This window comes from Heptranchias perlo, chromosome 35, assembly GCF_035084215.1.
Source record: "Heptranchias perlo isolate sHepPer1 chromosome 35, sHepPer1.hap1, whole genome shotgun sequence".
Lineage (NCBI taxonomy): Eukaryota > Metazoa > Chordata > Chondrichthyes > Hexanchiformes > Hexanchidae > Heptranchias > Heptranchias perlo.
Genome location: NC_090359.1, coordinates 27068587 through 27087717, shown reverse-complemented (window position 1 = coordinate 27087717; position 19131 = coordinate 27068587). Strand labels below are relative to the sequence as shown.

Below are 19131 nucleotides of genomic sequence, written 5' to 3'. Positions count from 1 at the left end.
CCCCCACCAGAGGAAATAGTCTCTGTCTATCTACCCTATCAAATCCTTTAATCATCTCAAACACCTTGATTAGATCACCCCTTAATCTTCTACACTCGAGGGAATACAAGCCTAGTCTGTGCAGCCTGTCCTCGTAATTTAACCCTTTTAGCCCCGGTATCATTCTGGTGACTCTGCGCTGCACCCCCTCCAAGGCCAATCTATCCTTCCTGAGGTGCGGTGCCTAGAACTGAACGCAGTCTCTCCATTCTTTTAATATCCTGGGATGGAAACTATCAGGTCCTGGAGATTCTTTAGTCTCATTATTTTCTCCATTACCATTTTTTTAAACTTATATTAAACAACAACAATTTGCATTTATATAGCGCCTTTAATGTAGTAAAACATCCCAAGGAGCTTCACAGGAGCGATTATCAAACAAAATTGACACCGAGCCACATAAGGAGATATTAGGACAGGTGACCAAAAGCTCGGTCAAAGAGGTAGGTTTTAAGGAGCGTCTTAAAGGAGGAGAGAGAGGGGGAGAGGTTTAGGGAGGGAATTCCAGAGCTTAGGGCCCAGGCAGCTGAAGGCACGGCCGCCAATGGTGGAGCGATGGAAATCGGGGATGCGCAAGAGGCCAGAACTGGAGGAGCGCAGAGATCTCGGAGGGTTGTAGGGGCTGGAGGAGGTCACAGAGATTAAACCTAGTAAGTTCCTCCCTTTGTTTGATTTTTCTGGTACTTTATCCTCATCCTCTGCAGTGAAGACCGAAGTAAAGTGACTATTTAGCAAGTCTGCCATTTGGCTGGTTTTCAATTACAATATCACCTGCGTCTATCACGGGCCCATGCTACTCTCAGCCACCCTCGTTCTCCTAACATACTCCTGATATTGCCCTCTGTAGCCCCACTTGTTTCCCCGGCTGGGATCAGCCAACTGACTGAAGTTGGACACATGTTTCCAGGTTCCGCTGATTCCAGACACAGATACAGTGACACAATCAGTGTATGCAAACCTTTTTATTGTGCGAGAGCTTTTCATGCTGAGAGAAAAAAGGTAACAAGCCAACTATTTACAACACAACAGGGTGGAAATGAACACAAACACCACTGGTAATGTGAGATGCTCAGAGTTCGTCCGTGCTTTGTAACAGTCTTGTTGCACAGGGCGTGGTGATGGATGGGGAGATACAGGGAGAGGCGGGCTCTGTGGAATTCAATCATAAACCTGTCTGTAAAGAACCTGTTTACAATTTCTCTGCACAAAGTGGCTGGAGGAGGTCTGTTGCCCTCGGTTGGGGCAAGGAGCTTGTGATGGTGGGTTGGTGGGTGGGGGAGGAGAGATTGGAATTATTGGTTTTACTTTTCCGTCTCTCTCTGCCGAGTTAACAAGATGTGAAGGTTTTCCAGAAGAAGTTTTTGCAGCCGGCTTTACGGTCGCGCGGGGAGTTCAACCGATGAACGGTCCCGTCCTGAAGCAGGTCCCTTTTATCGGAGCTCGGGAACGCCTTGTTTTCTGATCGCAGCAGATCGGAGATGAGTCTCAGCACCATGATCCTGGACAGCTCCTGAGGGATAAGAAACAAAGACTTGCATTTCTACAGGGCCTCTCACCACCTCAGGGCGCCCCACCGCGCTTTACAGACAATTAAGTACTTCTTGAAGTGTAGTCACTGTTGTAATGTAGGAAACGCGACAGCCAATTTGCGCACAGCAAGATCCCAGAAACAGCAATGTGATAAATGACCAGATAATCTGTTCTAGTGACGTTGGTTGAGGGATAAACTATTGGCCAGGACACCAGACGGAACTCCCCTGCTCTTCTTTGAATAGTGGCCGTGGGATCTTTTATATCCACCAGAGGGGTCTCGGCTTAACATCTCATCCAAAAGACGACACCTCTGACAGGGGAGCGCTCCCTCAGTGCTGCACTGGGAGTGTCGGCCTGGACTATGTGCTCAGGTGTCTAGAGTGGGACTTGGACCCTACAATCCTCTGACTCAGAGGCGAGAGTGCCACTCACTGAGCCACGGCTAACGCCGTAAGGGAATGAGATTCAGGAATAAAGGAGGAAGAGAAACACAGCCTTTCCCCGCCTCACTGGTATCCGCATGACCCTCTTCTGATCTCCAGCTCTCGTTCCTTCACAGACCTCCTTCTCTCTCTATTTGATCAACTCTGGTCGGTCCACCTCTGAATGTTTTCTCTCACTCCTCCTCAGTTCCAAATCCCCTGTCCTACACTCTTTCTCCTCCCTCCAGTCTCATTGCGTTGAAATTGATCCTCGTCTCCTAAAACAACTCATTCCCTCCCCAAATCTCCAAACTCCTTCCTCCTACAATCGACAGACTCTTAAACCCCTAACTTGATGTCAGGTAATCGAAGCCTCCTGATTTATCTCGTCTTCTCTCCTCCTCTTTCTAACCTTGGTGGTTTTCACAATGTTGACCTCAATTCTTCCCGTGCTTTATATTTTTTGGTGTGCGTCTGTGAGAGAGACCGTGTTTTGGTGGTTGTATAAAATTATTAATTTGAGGCAAATTGTACCAACTAGCCCGTCATTTTTCGTAGATAGACCCAATTTACCCACCTACCCACCATATCCCTCAAACCCACCTACCCACCATATCCCTCAAACCCACCTACCCACCATATCCCTCAAACCCACCTACCCACCATATCCCTCAATCCCACCTACCCACTTTCATCCCTCAACCCCACCTACCCATCATATCCCTCAACCCCACCTACCCATCATATCCCTCAATCCCTCCTACCCACCATATCCCTCAATCCCACCTACCCATCATATCCCTCAATCCCACCTACCCACCATATCCCTCAAACCCACCTACCCACCATATCCCTCAATCCCACCTACCCACCTTCATCCCTCAATCTCTGTTCAAGAAAAAAATCAATCTTTCAACAACATTGAAATATAAAAGAACAAGAAACTGATTCCTACTGATCAAACTATCCAAGTCCCTGTGCTGACGTAGAATCTGCTTGTTTGGTGCCCCATCCCCTTTCGTGCACTGCTCCTTTAAATACAGTACTGGCGAGAAAACTCTTTCTGCCTTTTGGATATTTTTCTTTTTAAAAAACAGCTTTGCCTCATGGGTCTATATTAAAGCTGAGTGTCAGTGGAGTCACTGGGAGAAGCTGCCTCGAAATGTTACTGAGCCCCTAATCAGGACAGCTAATCTCACACACTCACTCATGTCTTACTGACTGTATCTCTACTGATGTTAATCCAGCTCCCTCACACTGTCACTCAGTAACCCCTCTGCCCAGCGCCCTGTGTTACTGACTGTATCTTTACTGATGTTAACCCAGCTCCCTCACACTGTCACTCAGTAATCCCTCTGCCCAGCGCCCTGTGTCACTGACTGTATCTCTATTGATGTTAATCCCTCTCCCTCACACTGTCACTCAGTAACCCCTCTGCCCAGAGCCCTGTGTTACTGACTGTATCTCTATTGATGTTAATCCCTCTCCCTCACACTGTCACTCAGTAACCCCTCTGCCCAGCGCCCTGTGTCACTGACTGTATCTCTATTGATGTTAATCCCTCTCCCTCACACTGTCACTCAGTAACCCCTCTGCCCAGAGCCCTGTGTCACTGACTGTATCTCTATTGATGTTAATCCCTCTCCCTCACACTGTCACTCAGTAACCCCTCTGCCCAGAGCCCTGTGTCACTGACTGTATCTCTATTGATGTTAATCCAGCTCCCTCACACTCTACACCTCTCGAACGCTTTACTTAATAAAAGATAATAAAATGCAGATGCAATTCAGCGACGAGTTAAACAAAATTAACCGATCATTTACTTTTTATGACGAACGCAGTGGGAGCTGGAGCATAGAGGGGGTAAAACAGTACCAGACCGCACGATGGACTGCGCAGGGTTAATCAGTGCCGCCCGGTAAGGACGGAGATTTTATTAAGGGCTGCCCTTACCTCTTTCCCTTCGGGGGTCCGCTCCTGCAGGACGTCGGGCGGTCCCTCCCCTCGGGGCGCCCCCGAGACCCTGGACAGTAGCAGGGCGACAGAGAGCAGAGTGAGGAGAATCTGAATCTGTGGGCTTGACATCTTGAACAGATACTTTTCTTAGGTGTAGGAAGAGAAAATGACAGAGATTCTTCTGTAGGAGATTCCAAACTTTCGTCTGGTCCTGTAGCGAGAGGCAGTGTGATTCCTGTGTTCAACTCCAGCCCCTTTTACCTGCTTTATATACCCCTCGAACGGGGTAGGAACGACAACACCATGAGCAAAACCCCCACTCTCCTCATCTATCCACAATCCTTGCTCTGGGATTGGTGTTCTTTTTCCATTGGGCGGGCAGTGCACCAATCAGTGCAAAGCCCTTTCACCGGTCACTCAGTGAATTGAAATCGTTTCGATTTTTATTTTATTTTTCTTCCCAGTGTTTTTCTTTTAATCTGTGGAGAAGTTAATTTTACATCTTCCCTTGAAGGTTGGACTCCTCCAGTAGGGTACAGTTCTAAGGGTGCTGGCTGCATCTCCAATCCCGCACCCTGCTGGGTCGGGCTCCAGACGTGAGCCTGGACAGCGAGTGCCAACAGGATGCTCCACTGTGGTGTGCATCACAGTCAAGAACAATCCAGTCCGCATTTCATGTTCACACACAGCAGGGGTCACTGGACGGTGATCAGGAGCAGGAACCCAGGGGTCACTGGACGGTGATCAGGAGCAGGAAACCTCCCGAACCCAGGGGTCACTGCACGGTGATCAGGAGCAGGAACCCAGGGGTCACTGGGCAGTGATCAGGAGCAGGAAACCAGGGGTCACTGGGCAGTGATCAGGAGCAGGAAACCTCCCGAACACAGGGGTCACTGGGCAGTGATCAGGAGCAGGAAACCTCCCGAACACAGGGGTCACTGGACAGTGATCAGGAGCAGGAACCCAGGGGTCACTGGACAGTGATCAGGAGCAGGAAACCAGGGGTCACTGGGCAGTGATCAGGAGCAGGAACCCAGGGGTCACTGGACAGTGATCAGGAGCAGGAAACCAGGGGTCACTGGACAGTGATCAGGAGCAGGAACCCAGGGGTCACTGGACAGTGATCAGGAGCAGGAAACCAGGGGTCACTGGGCAGTGATCAGGAGCAGGAAACCAGGGGTCACTGGACAGTGATCAGGAGCAGGAACCCAGGGGTCACTGGACAGTGATCAGGAGCAGGAAACCAGGGGTCACTGGGCAGTGATCAGGAGCAGGAAACCAGGGGTCACTGGACAGTGATCAGGAGCAGGAACCCAGGGGTCACTGGACAGTGATCAGGAGCAGGAAACCAGGGGTCACTGGGCAGTGATCAGGAGCAGGAAACCAGGGGTCACTGGACAGTGATCAGGAGCAGGAAACCTCCCGAACACAGGGGTCACTGGGCAGTGATCAGGAGCAGGAAACCTCCCGAACACAGGGGTCACTGGACAGTGATCGGGAGCAGGAACCCAGGGGTCACTGGACAGTGATCAGGAGCAGGAAACCTCCCGAATACAGGGGTCACTGGACAGTGATCAGGAGCAGGAACCCAGGGGTCACTGGATGGTGATCAGGAGCAGGAAACCTCCCGAATACAGGAGTCACTGGACAGTGATCAGGAGCAGGAAACCTCCCGATCCCAGGGGTCACTGGACGGTGATCAGGAGCAGGAAATCTTCCAAACCCAGGGGTCACTGGGCAGTGATCAGGAGCAGGAAACCTCCCGAACACAGGGGTCACTGGACAGTGATCAGGAGCAGGAACCCAGGGGTCACTGGACAGTGATCAGGAGCAGGAAACCAGGGGTCACTGGGCAGTGATCAGGAGCAGGAACCCAGGGGTCACTGGACAGTGATCAGGAGCAGGAAACCAGGGGTCACTGGACAGTGATCAGGAGCAGGAACCCAGGGGTCACTGGACAGTGATCAGGAGCAGGAAACCAGGGGTCACTGGGCAGTGATCAGGAGCAGGAAACCAGGGGTCACTGGACAGTGATCAGGAGCAGGAACCCAGGGGTCACTGGACAGTGATCAGGAGCAGGAAACCAGGGGTCACTGGGCAGTGATCAGGAGCAGGAAACCAGGGGTCACTGGACAGTGATCAGGAGCAGGAACCCAGGGGTCACTGGACAGTGATCAGGAGCAGGAACCCAGGGGTCACTGGACAGTGATCAGGAGCAGGAAACCAGGGGTCACTGGGCAGTGATCAGGAGCAGGAAACCAGGGGTCACTGGACAGTGATCAGGAGCAGGAAACCTCCCGAACACAGGGGTCACTGGGCAGTGATCAGGAGCAGGAAACCTCCCGAACACAGGGGTCACTGGACAGTGATCGGGAGCAGGAACCCAGGGGTCACTGGACAGTGATCAGGAGCAGGAAACCTCCCGAATACAGGGGTCACTGGACAGTGATCAGGAGCAGGAACCCAGGGGTCACTGGATGGTGATCAGGAGCAGGAAACCTCCCGAATACAGGAGTCACTGGACAGTGATCAGGAGCAGGAAACCTCCCGATCCCAGGGGTCACTGGACGGTGATCAGGAGCAGGAAATCTTCCAAACCCAGGGGTCACTGGGCAGTGATCAGGAGCAGGAAACCTCCCGAACACAGGGGTCACTGGACAGTGATCAGGAGCAGGAACCCAGGGGTCACTGGACAGTGATCAGGAGCAGGAAACCTCCCGAACCCAGGGGTCACTGGGCGGTGATCGGGAGCAGGAACCCAGGGGTCACTGGACAGTGATCGGGAGCAGGAACCCAGGGGTCACTGGACGGTGATCGGGAGCAGGAACCCAGGGGTCACTGGACGGTGATCGGGAGCAGGAACCCAGGGGTCACTGGACGGTGATCGGGAGCAGGAACCCAGGGGTCACTGGACAGTGATCGGGAGCAGGAATCCAGGGGTCACTGGACAGTGATCGGGAGCAGGAACCCAGGGGGTCACTGGACAGTGATCGGGAGCAGGAACCCAGGGGTCACTGGACGGTGATCGGGAGCAGGAACCCAGGGGTCACTGGACGGTGATCGGGAGCAGGAACCCAGGGGTCACTGGACGGTGATCGGGAGCAGGAACCCAGGGGTCACTGGACGGTGATCGGGAGCAGGAACCCAGGGGTCACTGGACAGTGATCAGGAGCAGGAACCCAGGGGTCACTGGACAGTGATTAGGAGCAGGAAATCTCCCTAGACCTGTTCAATTCTGAACAAAAAGTTAATCTGACAATTGACGTGCATCAGTTCAGAACACGAAGCTGTGGTCACAGAACATTAACCCCTCGAGGGCAGAAATAGAAGCCAAGTGACCACCGGTTACATCACCCTCCGATAACCCGTGACTCAGTGTGGGGCCTGGTACCGAGCCACTCAGACCGGACTGTATTCAGGGTCCAGTCCCTGCTCCGGATCCGGTCAGCCCTATGGCGAAGTGCGTGTTGGTGGGGGACGGGAACAGACTCAGGTGTGATGCTGCCCATAGTCCAATAACCTGTTTACATTCACTGAGAAAACTGGGGAGGGAGATAGAAAACTGAGAGAGAGAGAACACAAGAGGAAGTGAAAATGCTAGTGTGAGAAAGGAAAGAGAGAGAGAACATCAGGAAAAGGTGAGTGTGTGAAACAGAGAGGCAGAAGGGGAAAGGGAGAGATACAGCGAGAGCAGCAGGAAAAGGTGTGTGAAACGGAGAGGCAGAAGCTGTGAAAGGGACAATGTGGGGAAGAGGGAGAGACTGGAGGAGAGAGAGAGAGAAAGAAAAAGAAACAGAAAAAGGGGAAACCAAGACTGAAAAAAACAAAGAGAGGAATTAGTAGAAAGAGGAAGAGAAAGTGGGGGGAGGGTGAAGAGTGGAAGAGGGCGGGAGTTTGATGTGAGCTCGGATACTCCATCCCCACAGTCCTTGCTCAGATACTCAGCCCTCTCTGCTTCCAGCTCGCAGAGAGTCAATCCTCTCCAGATGTTCAGCAAGAGATGTGGGGGGAAGAGAGACCCCGGAGACTGTTAAAGCAGCAACGTCCACAAACTTCTCTCTCTCTCTCTCCCCCCCTTTCTTTTGCCCATTTCCTTGCTCCACATTCTCCCACTATCAGACGAAGGGATGGGGGATTGAGACAGAGTGAAAAAAAGAAAATAAACTAGCAGGAACAGATTTCACCAGCGATTGCTTCATATCCTCCAAGCTCTGGGTGCCTCGAAATCCAACTTACTTATCACACAAATAAAGATAAACGATTCTCCCAGTGTATTGATGCAACACAATGAATATTTTAAGGTTATATTGTTTTTATTGCAAGTTTCAATCACCCCTCACGTAAGCCATTTTCTTTAAAAAAAATAACTCTAGAATCATTTCTGTTCAGGCAATGCAAGCTGCAGACATCCCATAAATGATTTTAAAAATGCCCCATGTAAAAAAAATAGTTGAGGCTGCGTGAAATCATCCTTTAAATCGCTGCTCTCGCTGATGGTCACTATTGTAATTTAGGAAACGCAGCAGTCAATCGGCGCACAGCAAGATCCCACAAACAACAATGAGGTAATGACCAGATAATACATTTTTTAAAAAAGTGATGTTGGTTGAGGGCACCAGGGAGAACTTCCCTGTTCTTCTTCCAATAGTGCCCTGGGCGAGGGCCCCTCGACTCTGCGGGTAAATGTACTGTCAGGTGCGGTAATGAGCCGCAGAGAGCGGGAAGGGCCCAGGTTGTGCTCCTGCTCTGTGTGCAGTTAGCTGATCTCAGCCCAAGGGTGGCGTTCTTGGGTTTTGGAGGAGGTGGGGGTGGTGGTGGTGGTCAGGCAACGTTTCCCTGCTCTGCCGGGTCCTGTAGCAGAACTCCAATTAGGCTGCGCTGCCCCCCATGGTTGAATAGAGTGCTGACCTGTTGTCTAGGCTCACACATGGGAAATGGGCACGTGATGAGGTACTGAGAGAGGGGCTGACAAGAGGGGAGAGAATCAGGCTGCGGGGTGGAAGGGGGCGATAAACAAAACCGTTTGAGTGCGATAGTGTGTTGCGGCAAATCCCGTTTACAATTGCGGACACGCCCGATTTCCCCACTTGTTTCCCCTTGCCAACGAGCAGTGCTGCGCACTTCCCTCCTCCCCCCCACTCCCCCCTCCAAAGAGAGGGAACTGCCCACTCCACGCCTTTATATTGCAGCGTGCGGCTGAGATAAGGAACGCAATGGAGAGGCATTATGTACCCGCAGTCCCTCCAAACCACACGCGTGTCGAACTTCCCACCCCCCTCCCACCCCGAGGTGCCAACTGTCAGGTTTCATTCGTCCTCTGGTACCTGTCCTGAGCGGCTACTCTTCAGGTGTCGGCAGGCTATTCGACTGGGGAGGGCATTGCTACCCAGCCCCAATGCTGCGCCCACCCAATATTTGCACGGGCGTGCTGGACGGCAATCAGGAGCAGGAACCTCCTCCATAGCCCAGGGGCACGGAGACCAATTGTAGTACCCGCAAAACCAGGAAGGGAGCCGAGTCCTCGAATTATAACCTGGCCCTCTTTCGCTGATAATCCTCTGCCCAGCGACACAGCACCATCTGGTGGTTACACAGCACAGAGCAGAAACTGCCAGCCCCAGAGAGGAAGGATCTCCTGCACCCGACATCAGCTGGAGAGACAGAGAGAGAGACACACACAAAGTTGGGAATCTGCAGGGCAACACAGGAACGAGAAAGACAGCGGGAGCCACACACCAAGAGCTGGAAAGCGGGATTGGAACTGGATAGCTCTTTATCGGCCGGCACAGACACGATGGGCTGAATGGCCTCCTTCTGTACTGTAAATTTTTATGATTCTAGCTCGGAGACCTCGCTGGGCTCAGTGACAGATCACAGAGAGGATTGGGGCAATGCACGTTAGGGCAAGTTTGTCATCTTTGCCCAGTGGGCAAAAAACTGGGGCAGGGGCAGGGCTCGCACAGAGACCCTCACACACACACACACCCCCACACACGAGCAAACGAGAAGCACATTCCCACTGTCCTCCAACACAGACCAAAAGAACACTGGTTTTTGCATTTTATAAAGTGCCATCTCCTGTGAATGTACCTCACACCGGCAGGCACCGAGTTACCTCCTGGAGTGCAGGGCTCACAGACACCGCCCACGGTGATGAATCACTATTTAGTTTGTTCTTGGTCGGGTGGGTTGAGAGAGGGGCGATCGCCGGGGAGACCCTGCCCCTGGCAACTGGGGGAAAGGCACACCCGCTAGGAAAAAAAAAGCCATATTTTTGCGGGCATCTCGATCCTCATTGGGATTGAACAAGACGAATAGTAATGTTACGATTCATTTATTTTTATTGAGTTATTCCGGTGCAGGTGCTGCGTAACCTTACAACAGGCATCGGAGAAATAGGCCACTATCAGAACTCAAACCCTTCAGACCGCACCCCACGTCCCACTAGACCCACCCCCTGCTGTACTTTGTCTCCTTTACACTCCCCGACTGGGGGGTGGAGAGACACACTCTCTCTCCTCCTCGCCCCCAGCCAGTCCAGGACCTGCCGTTCCTGCCCCTCCATCATTACCTCCTTCCACATCTTCAGCTGTCGGCAGAAACGTTCCCCTCCCCCCCCCGAATCAGCACAGGGCGCCAATCCACGTAACCTGCTGCGCCCCAGAGCAGCGCTCGTTTCCCCCAAAAGGCACAAGCTCGTGGTCAAAACGGCTTCTAACCTCACCCGCCCACAGACCCAACCCCCTCAGCCGTGATAGAGAGAGAGAGATATCGATAGAGACAGAGATAGCGAGATGGATAGAGAGAGAGATATAGGGAGACAGAGAGATACAGAGAAAGGGAGCGAGAGATACAGAGTCACATTTACTTTCTGGTCTCTCCCTCTTCTTTCTCTCTGCACTCCTGTTTTTTTGTGGAAAAAATTCCCAGGTTTTTTGGGGTGTATTTCTTTCCCTGGGAATCAGAGTTTGGGCAGTGGGCTGTGTGCTCATTGCTGGGTCCTCACTGTACACATGGGTCAATAATCTCAACCCAAACACACCACTTGGGGAAGGTACAAATCTTGGAAAAATCTGTGTTTTAATGGAATGATAATGGGAACGGCCAAAAATGGGAGGAAAAGCAAGTGATTCGAGGGGGAAAAGGGAAAAACTGAAAACTGAATTATAATTTACATTTCATACCCTCATCTGGTTAATACTTTATAGGAAAATCAATTAAAGAAAATCAGAATGGGAAATGTACGGCAACAGGACTGTGTTCCATTCATGGTGGGGGAGTGGGAGAGAGGGAGTGGGAGAGAGGGAAGGGGAGGGAGAGAGAGGGAGGGGAGAGAGGGAAGGGGAGGGAGAGAGAGGGAGGGGAGAGAGGGAGGGAGGGGAGAGAGAGAGAGGGAGGGGAGAGAGGGAGAGAGGGGGAGAGAGGGAAACAACTGAACCGATTTGAAAAGAATGAATGCGAGACTCTGAGTTCGGGAGTTGCACTGTGGGCGGGGAGTCTGATCAATGTCCGAGCCACTGAAGCTTTACCAGAAATATATTCTCCATTACCTGTGTGCCCTCCGGTCCCCTCCCACGTTATCTCAATCTTCCTCCCGTGTCTCAGAATACCAAGCCGGGCACCGGCTGAGCAGGAGAGAAGGGACAGAACGAAAGCCCGACTTCCCGGGCAGATTTAATCAAAAAGAGACGGAGGAGGTGGGTCAAGGTATAATCTGGGCATCGTCTCACGCCGGATAATTACTGTCTACCTAACTTCAGTTTATTTATACTTTTTTTTAAAAAAACGAGTCGGGGTTCCTTGGCGATCAGCCTGAACCCCGTGTGTGTAACGGTGAACGGCGCTCAGCTCTGCGCCTTCACACGTGACAGGGATCGCAGCACGCCTTCTCCGCAAGTTTCACCGCCATCTTCGGGTACAGCAACGCACGCCGCCGCCGCCTCCTCCTCCAATCACGTCCGATGGTCGGTCTCTCTCTCGGTACGCGATTCCGGCCTCCAGCGGGTGAGGGGGGAGGTCAGCAGTCGGTAGTGATTTTGGCCGAGAGATCCTGAATGCGTCGAGCGCTGCAGGTCTTGCACAGGATGTGTCCGTCCAACGGGTAACAGCCGCACCCCTCCCCCTCCGACGACAGCACGAATCCGCAGTCCTGCCGGGGTCGAAGGGCACACACAGTCAACGGGATAGATGGCTCACCGACATTTCAAGAACTTTGATTTCTACAGCGCCTTTCACCACCTCAGGACGTCCCAAAGTGCTTTCCAGCCAATTAAGTACTTTTTTTTTTGAAGTGTGGTCACTATTGTAATATAGGGAAACACGGCAGCCAATTTGCGCACAGCAAGATCCCACAGACAGCACCGAAATAATGACCGGATACTTTTTTTTAAAAAGTGATGTTGGTTGAGGGATAAATATTGGCCCCTGGGCACCGGGAAGAACTCCCCCTGTTCTTCTTCAAATAGTGGCCGTGGGATCTTTTACGTCCACCCGAGAGGGCAGACGGGGCCTCGGTTTAACGTCTCACCCGAAAGATGGCACCTCCGACAGTGCAGCACTCCCTCAGTACTGGCGCTGGGAGTGTCGGCCTGAATTATGGGCTCAAGACTCTGGAGTGGGGCTCGAACCCACGACCTTCTGACTCCGAGGCGAGCGAGAGGGCTCCCCACTGAGCCCCGGCCGACACTTAAAAGGAAACAATTGCTATTCGACGCGGTGGGTCCTCGCGCTGACATCGCCCTCCGCTGGCTGGACGCACTGCGGCACTGAACCAATTGGGACCTTGGAGTCCCAGTGTTCAATCCCTGCTCTCATCTCAGCCGGAGATACAATCGGCCTCGGTTCACCACGGGGCAAACGACTTCACAGCGGGAAACCCCTCACTGACGAGGGCACCTACTCCAAACTCACCGGGTGAAATCTGGGAACCCCACTCCCCTACAGTTCACACCCCGTCCCATACACTCTCCTCCTCACCTGGGACCAGAGACCAGGAACCCCTCATGACCCTCAGTCTTCCCTTCCTCCCACCGCCTAAAAGGGAGGAGGGGAGGTGGTGGCGGGAGAGAGGGGCGCCACAAATGGCCTCCGCTCCCCCTGGGCTGGGGAATCAGCCAGGATCCCCCGCCCTTGATCGCTATCCAGCGACAGCAGCTGCCAAGTGCTGGCGTGCAGATGTCAGGGTGGGACGGGATCGGACTCTACGGCGATGCCCCTCCTGGTTCAATAGCCGCCAACACTGCCCTCGTGCCCCCGCCCCGGCTCACGCCGGGAAGAACAAGTCAGCTGAGCCGACTCCCACGGGACCTCCACCCCGGGGCCTTCAGGGGGAAAGAGGGAAGAAATCTGGGAGGACGAGAAGGAAGATGCCAGGGGATCAGACATAGGAACAAGGAGAAGGCCATTCAGCCCCTCCAGCCTGTTCCGCCATTCAATTAGATCATGGCTGATCTGTATCTTAACTCCATTTACTCGCCTTGGTTCCGTAACCCTTAATCCCCTCACCCAACAAAAATCTATCCATCTCAGTTTTGACATTTCCAATTGACCCCCAGTCTCAACAGCTTCTTGGGGGGAGAGAGTTCCAGATTTCCACTCCCCTTTGTGTGAAGAAGTGCTTCCTGACATCACCCCTGAACGGCCTGGCTCTAATTTTAAGGTTCTGCCCCCTTGTTCTGGACTCCCCCCACCAGAGGAAATAGTTTCTCTCTATCGACCCTATCAAATCCTTCAATCATCTCAAACCCCTCGATTAGATCACCCCTTAATCTTCTACACTCGAGGGAATACGAGCCGAGTCTGTGGAACCCCAGCACTGCACCAGCTCCTTACCTCACACTTGTAGCAGTTCACATGGAAGCTACGGTCCAGGGCGACAATTCTCACCGTCTCCTCCTGTCCCGGTTCCGGCATAATGGGCTTCGCACAGACAGAGCAACGAGGAGCAAACTTCCTGTTAAAGACAAATCGGAAAACCATTCAGCCGGAGTACTGCGTCCAATTCTGGGCGCCACACTTTAGGAAGGACGTCAAGACCTTGGAGAGGGTGCAGAGATTTACCAGGGATGAGGGAGTTCAGTTATGTGGAGAGACTGGAGAAGCTGGGGTTGTTCTCCTTAGAGCAGAGAAGGTTTGATCGAGGTGTTCAAAATTATAAACGGTTTTGAGAGAGTAAATCAGGAGAAACTGTTTCCAGTGGCGGATGGGTCGGTAACACCTGAGCAATCAGGGCCAGTGCTTTGACTCTCTTTCCACTTCAGACCATTCAGTGCTGGGCACAGTGCAGCTCTCCCCTTCCCTCTACCCCACCCCGACCCCACTCTCCTTCCCCCCTGACCACCCCCCCCCCCCAACTCTCCACTGCATCAGGGCCCTGCTTGAAAACAGTTTGGAGCGGTCACTGCCCGTTTCCTGCTTTACTCTGTATCTAACCCGGGATGTACCTGCCCTGGGAGTGTTTGATGGGACAGTGTAGAGGGAGCTTTACTCTGTATCTAACCCATGCTGTACCTGCCCTGGGAGTGTTTGATGGGACAGTGTAGAGGGAGCTTTACTCTGTATCTAACCCGTGCTGTACCTGCCCTGGGAGTGTTTGATGGGACAGTGTAGAGGGAGCTTTACTCTGTATCTAACCCATGCTGTACCTGCCCTGGGAGTGTTTGATGGGACAGTGTAGAGGGAGCTTTACTCTGTATCTAACCCGGGATGTACCTGCCCTGGGAGTGTTTGATGGGACGGTGTAGAGGGAGCTTTACTCTGTATCTAACCCGGGATGTACCTGCCCTGGGAGTGTTTGATGGGACAGTGTAGAGGGAGCTTTACTCTGTATCTAACCCATGCTGTACCTGCCCTGGGAGTGTTTGATGGGACAGTGTAGAGGGAGCTTTACTCTGTATCTAACCCATGCTGTACCTGCCCTGGGAGTGTTTGATGGGACAGTGTAGAGGGAGCTTTACTCTGTATCTAACCCGGGATGTACCTGCCCTGGGAGTGTTTGATGGGACAGTGTAGAGGGAGCTTTACTCTGTATCTAACCCTGTACCTGCCCTGGGAGTGTTTGATGGAGTTTTACTCTGTATCTAACCCGTGATTCTGCAATGTACTTACATGTGGAAATCCTCGATGCAGTGGATCTGACTGGTAGCGTCCACAGTGAAGGGAATCCCATCCAGACACCGGTGACACACGACGCAGGTGAAGCACTGTGGGTGATAGGCTCTGCCCATTGCTCGCAGGATCCTGTCCATGATGGGTTTGGAGCAGACCGAGCACTGCTCCAGAGTGTTCTGAACAGGGAGAGAAACCAAACAATCAGAATCAACATACTCGCATCGAGCCGCCGATTCAGTCTGAAACTTCACCGTCATGTTTGCCGAGGGGATTATTTCTAACCCCAGCACACAATTTGCTCTCCTCCTCCTCCTCCTCCCCCGAGGCACCGCCTCTCGCTGGGGTACGGGATCCACTGGTGCTGCTACAACAACAACGTGCATTTATACAGCGCCATTAACGTAGTAAAACGTCCCAAGGGGCTTCACAGGAGTGTAAATCAGACAGAAACTGACACGGAGCCACATAAGGAGATATTAGGACAGGTGATTAAAAACTTGGTTAAGCAGTGTCTCAAAGGAGGAGAGAGAGGTGGAGAGGTTTAGGGAGGGAATTCCAGAGCTTAGGGCCCAGGCAGCTGAAGGCACGGCCGCCAATGGTGGGGTGAAGGAAATCAGGGATGTGCAAGAGGCCAGTGATTAACAGATAGCGACTTCAGAACGTCACAAAGCGCTTTACAGCCAATGAAGTACTTTTGGAGCCGAGTCACTGTTGTAATTTGGGAGATGAGGCAGCCAATTTGATAATGAGCAGATAATCTGTTTCCTCCGTGATGTTGGTTGAGGGATAAATATTGGCTCCAGGACACTGGGGAATATCACCATGGGATCTTCTCCGTCCACCTGAGAGGGCAGACGGGGCCTCGGTTTAACTTCTCATCTGTAAGACGGCATCTCCGACAGTGCAGCACTCCCTCCGCACTGGCACTGGGAGCGTCGGCCTGGATTCTGGGCTGAAGTTTCTGGAGTGGGGACTTGAACCCACGACCTTCTGACTCCGAGGCGAGAGAGAGAGAGAGAGAGAGTGCTGCCCAACTGAGCCACGGCTGACATCGTATGTCGAAGAATATTTTAGGCGGAGAGCGAGCGAGAACATTATCACAAAATAAATAACTTGCACAACAAACCGATTCCGGGGGCAAGTGGTTGGAGTGGGGTGGGGGGGGGAATGAGAAAGATTTCGGGTTACTGAGTCAATCGCCCACAAATGGCGGCTGTTGATTACTCTCTTGTCCCCTCTTCCATTTAAAATATAGTTTTTGGCCAATCTGCCAAAGTGAACACAGAGCAGCAGTAAGACAATCGGCCGCCAGGGAGCAGCATTGGCCCGGGTTAGACACCGTGTCGTGCCAGTGCCGAGGGATATGTGTGGCTGCAAATCACAACCTGGAGACAGTCGCTTGTTAATGCCCGTGTTAAAATAGCACATGGCACGTGTTAGGCTGGACACTGGGACACAGGGCTATCAACAAGGTTACACTCTCTCGCTCACTCACCCCAAGCTTTGAATGAGCCCTGCTGAGCGGTGACCCCACGATGGCCAGGCTGGGCGGTCTCGCACTGACGACGTAACCGGCCGCGGCACGGGACGCGCGCGACGTAACCGGCCGCAGTATGAGTTACGTCCACCGCAACCAGTTGCGCGGTACGGGGTTGCGTCCACCATAACCGCCTGCGCGTTGCGGGAGACTTACATCGTAACTGGCTGCGTGGTATGGGGTACTTACAATGTAACACGACTCGCAGTAAGACTTCTTGTCGATGGCGTAGAAGGGCTGTCCTCGCAGGCGGCAGCGGCAGGTCATGCAGGTGAAGCACTCGACGTGGAACACCTGGTCCATGGCGATACAGCCCGTCCCATCTCCCACCACGTTCTCCCCGCACCGAGCGCAGCGCCCTGACAAACGAGAAACGCACCTTTTAAACAAGCCCGAAACGCCAGCAACGAAAAAAATAAAATAAGCAGCGATTAGTCGCACTCCCAGGTCACGACAAGCAGGATCAAAGGGCAAGTGTTAGCTCCTACTCTTCACCTTTGACCTCAGAGAGGGAGGGTTGAATATTTGACCCCCGAGGCAACTGTGGGTTCGCTCTCGGTGGCTGGACGCACTGCCCAGCGCAGTCCTGAGCTACACAGGCCCAGGTTCAGTCGCCAGTCTGTCCTGTTAGCTGATCATAGTGATAAGAATCTTATAGCACAGGAGGAGGCCATTCGGCCCATCGTGCCTGTGCCGGCTCTTTGAACGAGCCATCCAGTTAGTCCCACTCCCCCTGCTCTTTCCCTGCAAATTTTTCTTTTTCAAGTATTTATCCAATTCCCTTTTGAAAGTTATTATTGAATCTGCTTCCACCGCCCTTTCAGGCAGCGCATTCCAGATCAGAACAACTCGCTGCGTAAAAAAAATTCCTCCTCATCTCCCCACGGTCCCTTTGCCAATTATATTAAATCTGTGCCCTCTGGTTCCCGACCTCCTGCCAGTGGAAACAGTTTCTTATCTACTCTGTATCTAACCCGTGCTGTACCTGCCCTGGGAGTGTTTGATGGGACAGTGTAGAGGGAGCTTTACTCTGTATCTAACCCGTGCTGTACCTGCCCTGGGAGTGTTTGATGGGACAGTGTAGAGGGAGCTTTACTCTGTATCTAACCCGTGCTGTACCTGCCCTGGGAGTGTTTGATGGGACAGTGTAGAGGGAGCTTTACTCTGTATCTAACCCGTGCTGTACCTGCCCTGGGAGTGTTTGATGGGACAGTGTAGAGGGAGCTTTACTCTATCTAACCCGTGCTGTACCTGCCCCGGGAGTGTTTGATGGGACAGTGTAGAGGGAGCTTTACTCTGTATCTAACCCTGTACCTGCCTTGGGAGTGTTTGATGGGACAGTGTCGAGGGAGCTTTACTCTGTACCTGCCTTGGGAAGGTTAGACAGTGACACTGGCCCCTGAAATGGAAAGTAATTCTATACTCCAGCACTAAGCTAAGTCCTGGAGCACCTACATTCCCTTGACCCTGGACCCTGGACACTCACCGAAATAATCCTCAGTCGGTGGGTTATTCATGTCATGGACCAGTTTCTTGGTGATTCGGTCGAGCTCTTCCTCTGGCCTGCTCGCTTGGGCTGGATTCCCTCCACAGGGCCCAAAAGAGGCCTGAGAACATAAAGGAGAAGCACATGAAATGGCAGTTTGGGGCAACCTCCCCTTTTAATAGACCAGGCCCACCCTCGCCCCCATCTTTTTTTTTTGGGGGGGGGGGGCGGGGGGAGGGAGGAGAGGGGGGGGGGGGGAGAAAAGAGAGAAAGAGTTCCCGATTTCCACTACCCTTTGTGTGGAGAAATGCTTCCTGATTTCACTCTAACTTTAAGGTTCTGCTCCTTGTTCTGGTTTCCGGCACCAGATGAAATAGCTTCTCTGCACTCAGCACCTGCCCTATTGAAGAAGGGACACGGTGGTGCAGTAGTTATGTTACTGGACTAATAACCCAGAGAACGGGAGTTCAAAACCCACCAGGTGAGTATGTGAGAATTTTAATTCAGTTTCAAAACAAAAATCTAACATTTTTTATCTGATCAGTAAAAGTGACCGTGAAGCTGTCGGATTATCTGAAAAACCCAACTGGTTCACTAATGTCCTTTAGGGAAGGAAACTTGCCGTCTTTACCCGGTCTGGGCCTAAATGTGACTCCAGTCCCCCACACCAACGTAGCTGACTCTTAAGTGGCCGAGCAACAGAAGGCCCGCCGCTGCACTCTCAGGGGGCAACTAGGGATGGGCAATAAATGCCGGCCTTGCCAGCGATGCCATTTTAAACACTGATTAGATCACCCACCTACAGTATCCCATCTTCCACCCCCTCCGTAAACTTCAGCTCATCCAAAACTCTGCTGCCCCGTATCCTAACTCGCACCGAGTCCCGTTCACCCATCACCCCCTGTGCTCGCTGACCTACATTGGCTCCCGGTCCGGGAACGCCTCGATTTTAAAATTCTCATCCTCGTGTTCAAATCCCTCCATGGCCCTCGCCCCCCTCCCTATCTCTGTAACCTCCTCCAGCCCCTACAACCCTCCGAGATCTCTGA

The 19131-nt window shown here is 52.6% G+C and overlaps 2 protein-coding genes across 2 annotated transcripts; both read right to left on the bottom strand.

The window, feature by feature from the left end:
• Positions 1-1017: 1017 nt before the first annotated feature.
• On the bottom strand, positions 1018-4729 carry LOC137302197 (somatostatin-1A-like). Its single transcript, XM_067971858.1, has 2 exons — positions 3948-4729; positions 1018-1549 (listed from the first exon to the last, which is right to left on the bottom strand). Exons 1-2 carry the CDS (start codon positions 4077-4079, stop codon positions 1367-1369), a joined length of 315 nt encoding a protein of 104 aa, XP_067827959.1. The 5' UTR covers positions 4080-4729; the 3' UTR covers positions 1018-1366.
• A 5544-nt stretch (positions 4730-10273) lies between these two features.
• Positions 10274-18199, bottom strand: LOC137302526 (thyroid receptor-interacting protein 6-like). Its single transcript, XM_067972264.1, has 5 exons — positions 18083-18199; positions 16786-16955; positions 15057-15235; positions 13782-13902; positions 10274-12099 (listed from the first exon to the last, which is right to left on the bottom strand). The coding sequence occupies exons 1-5, from the start codon at positions 18111-18113 to the stop codon at positions 11968-11970; spliced, it is 633 nt and encodes a 210-aa protein (XP_067828365.1). The 5' UTR covers positions 18114-18199; the 3' UTR covers positions 10274-11967.
• Between the last annotated feature and the right edge of the window lie 932 nt (positions 18200-19131).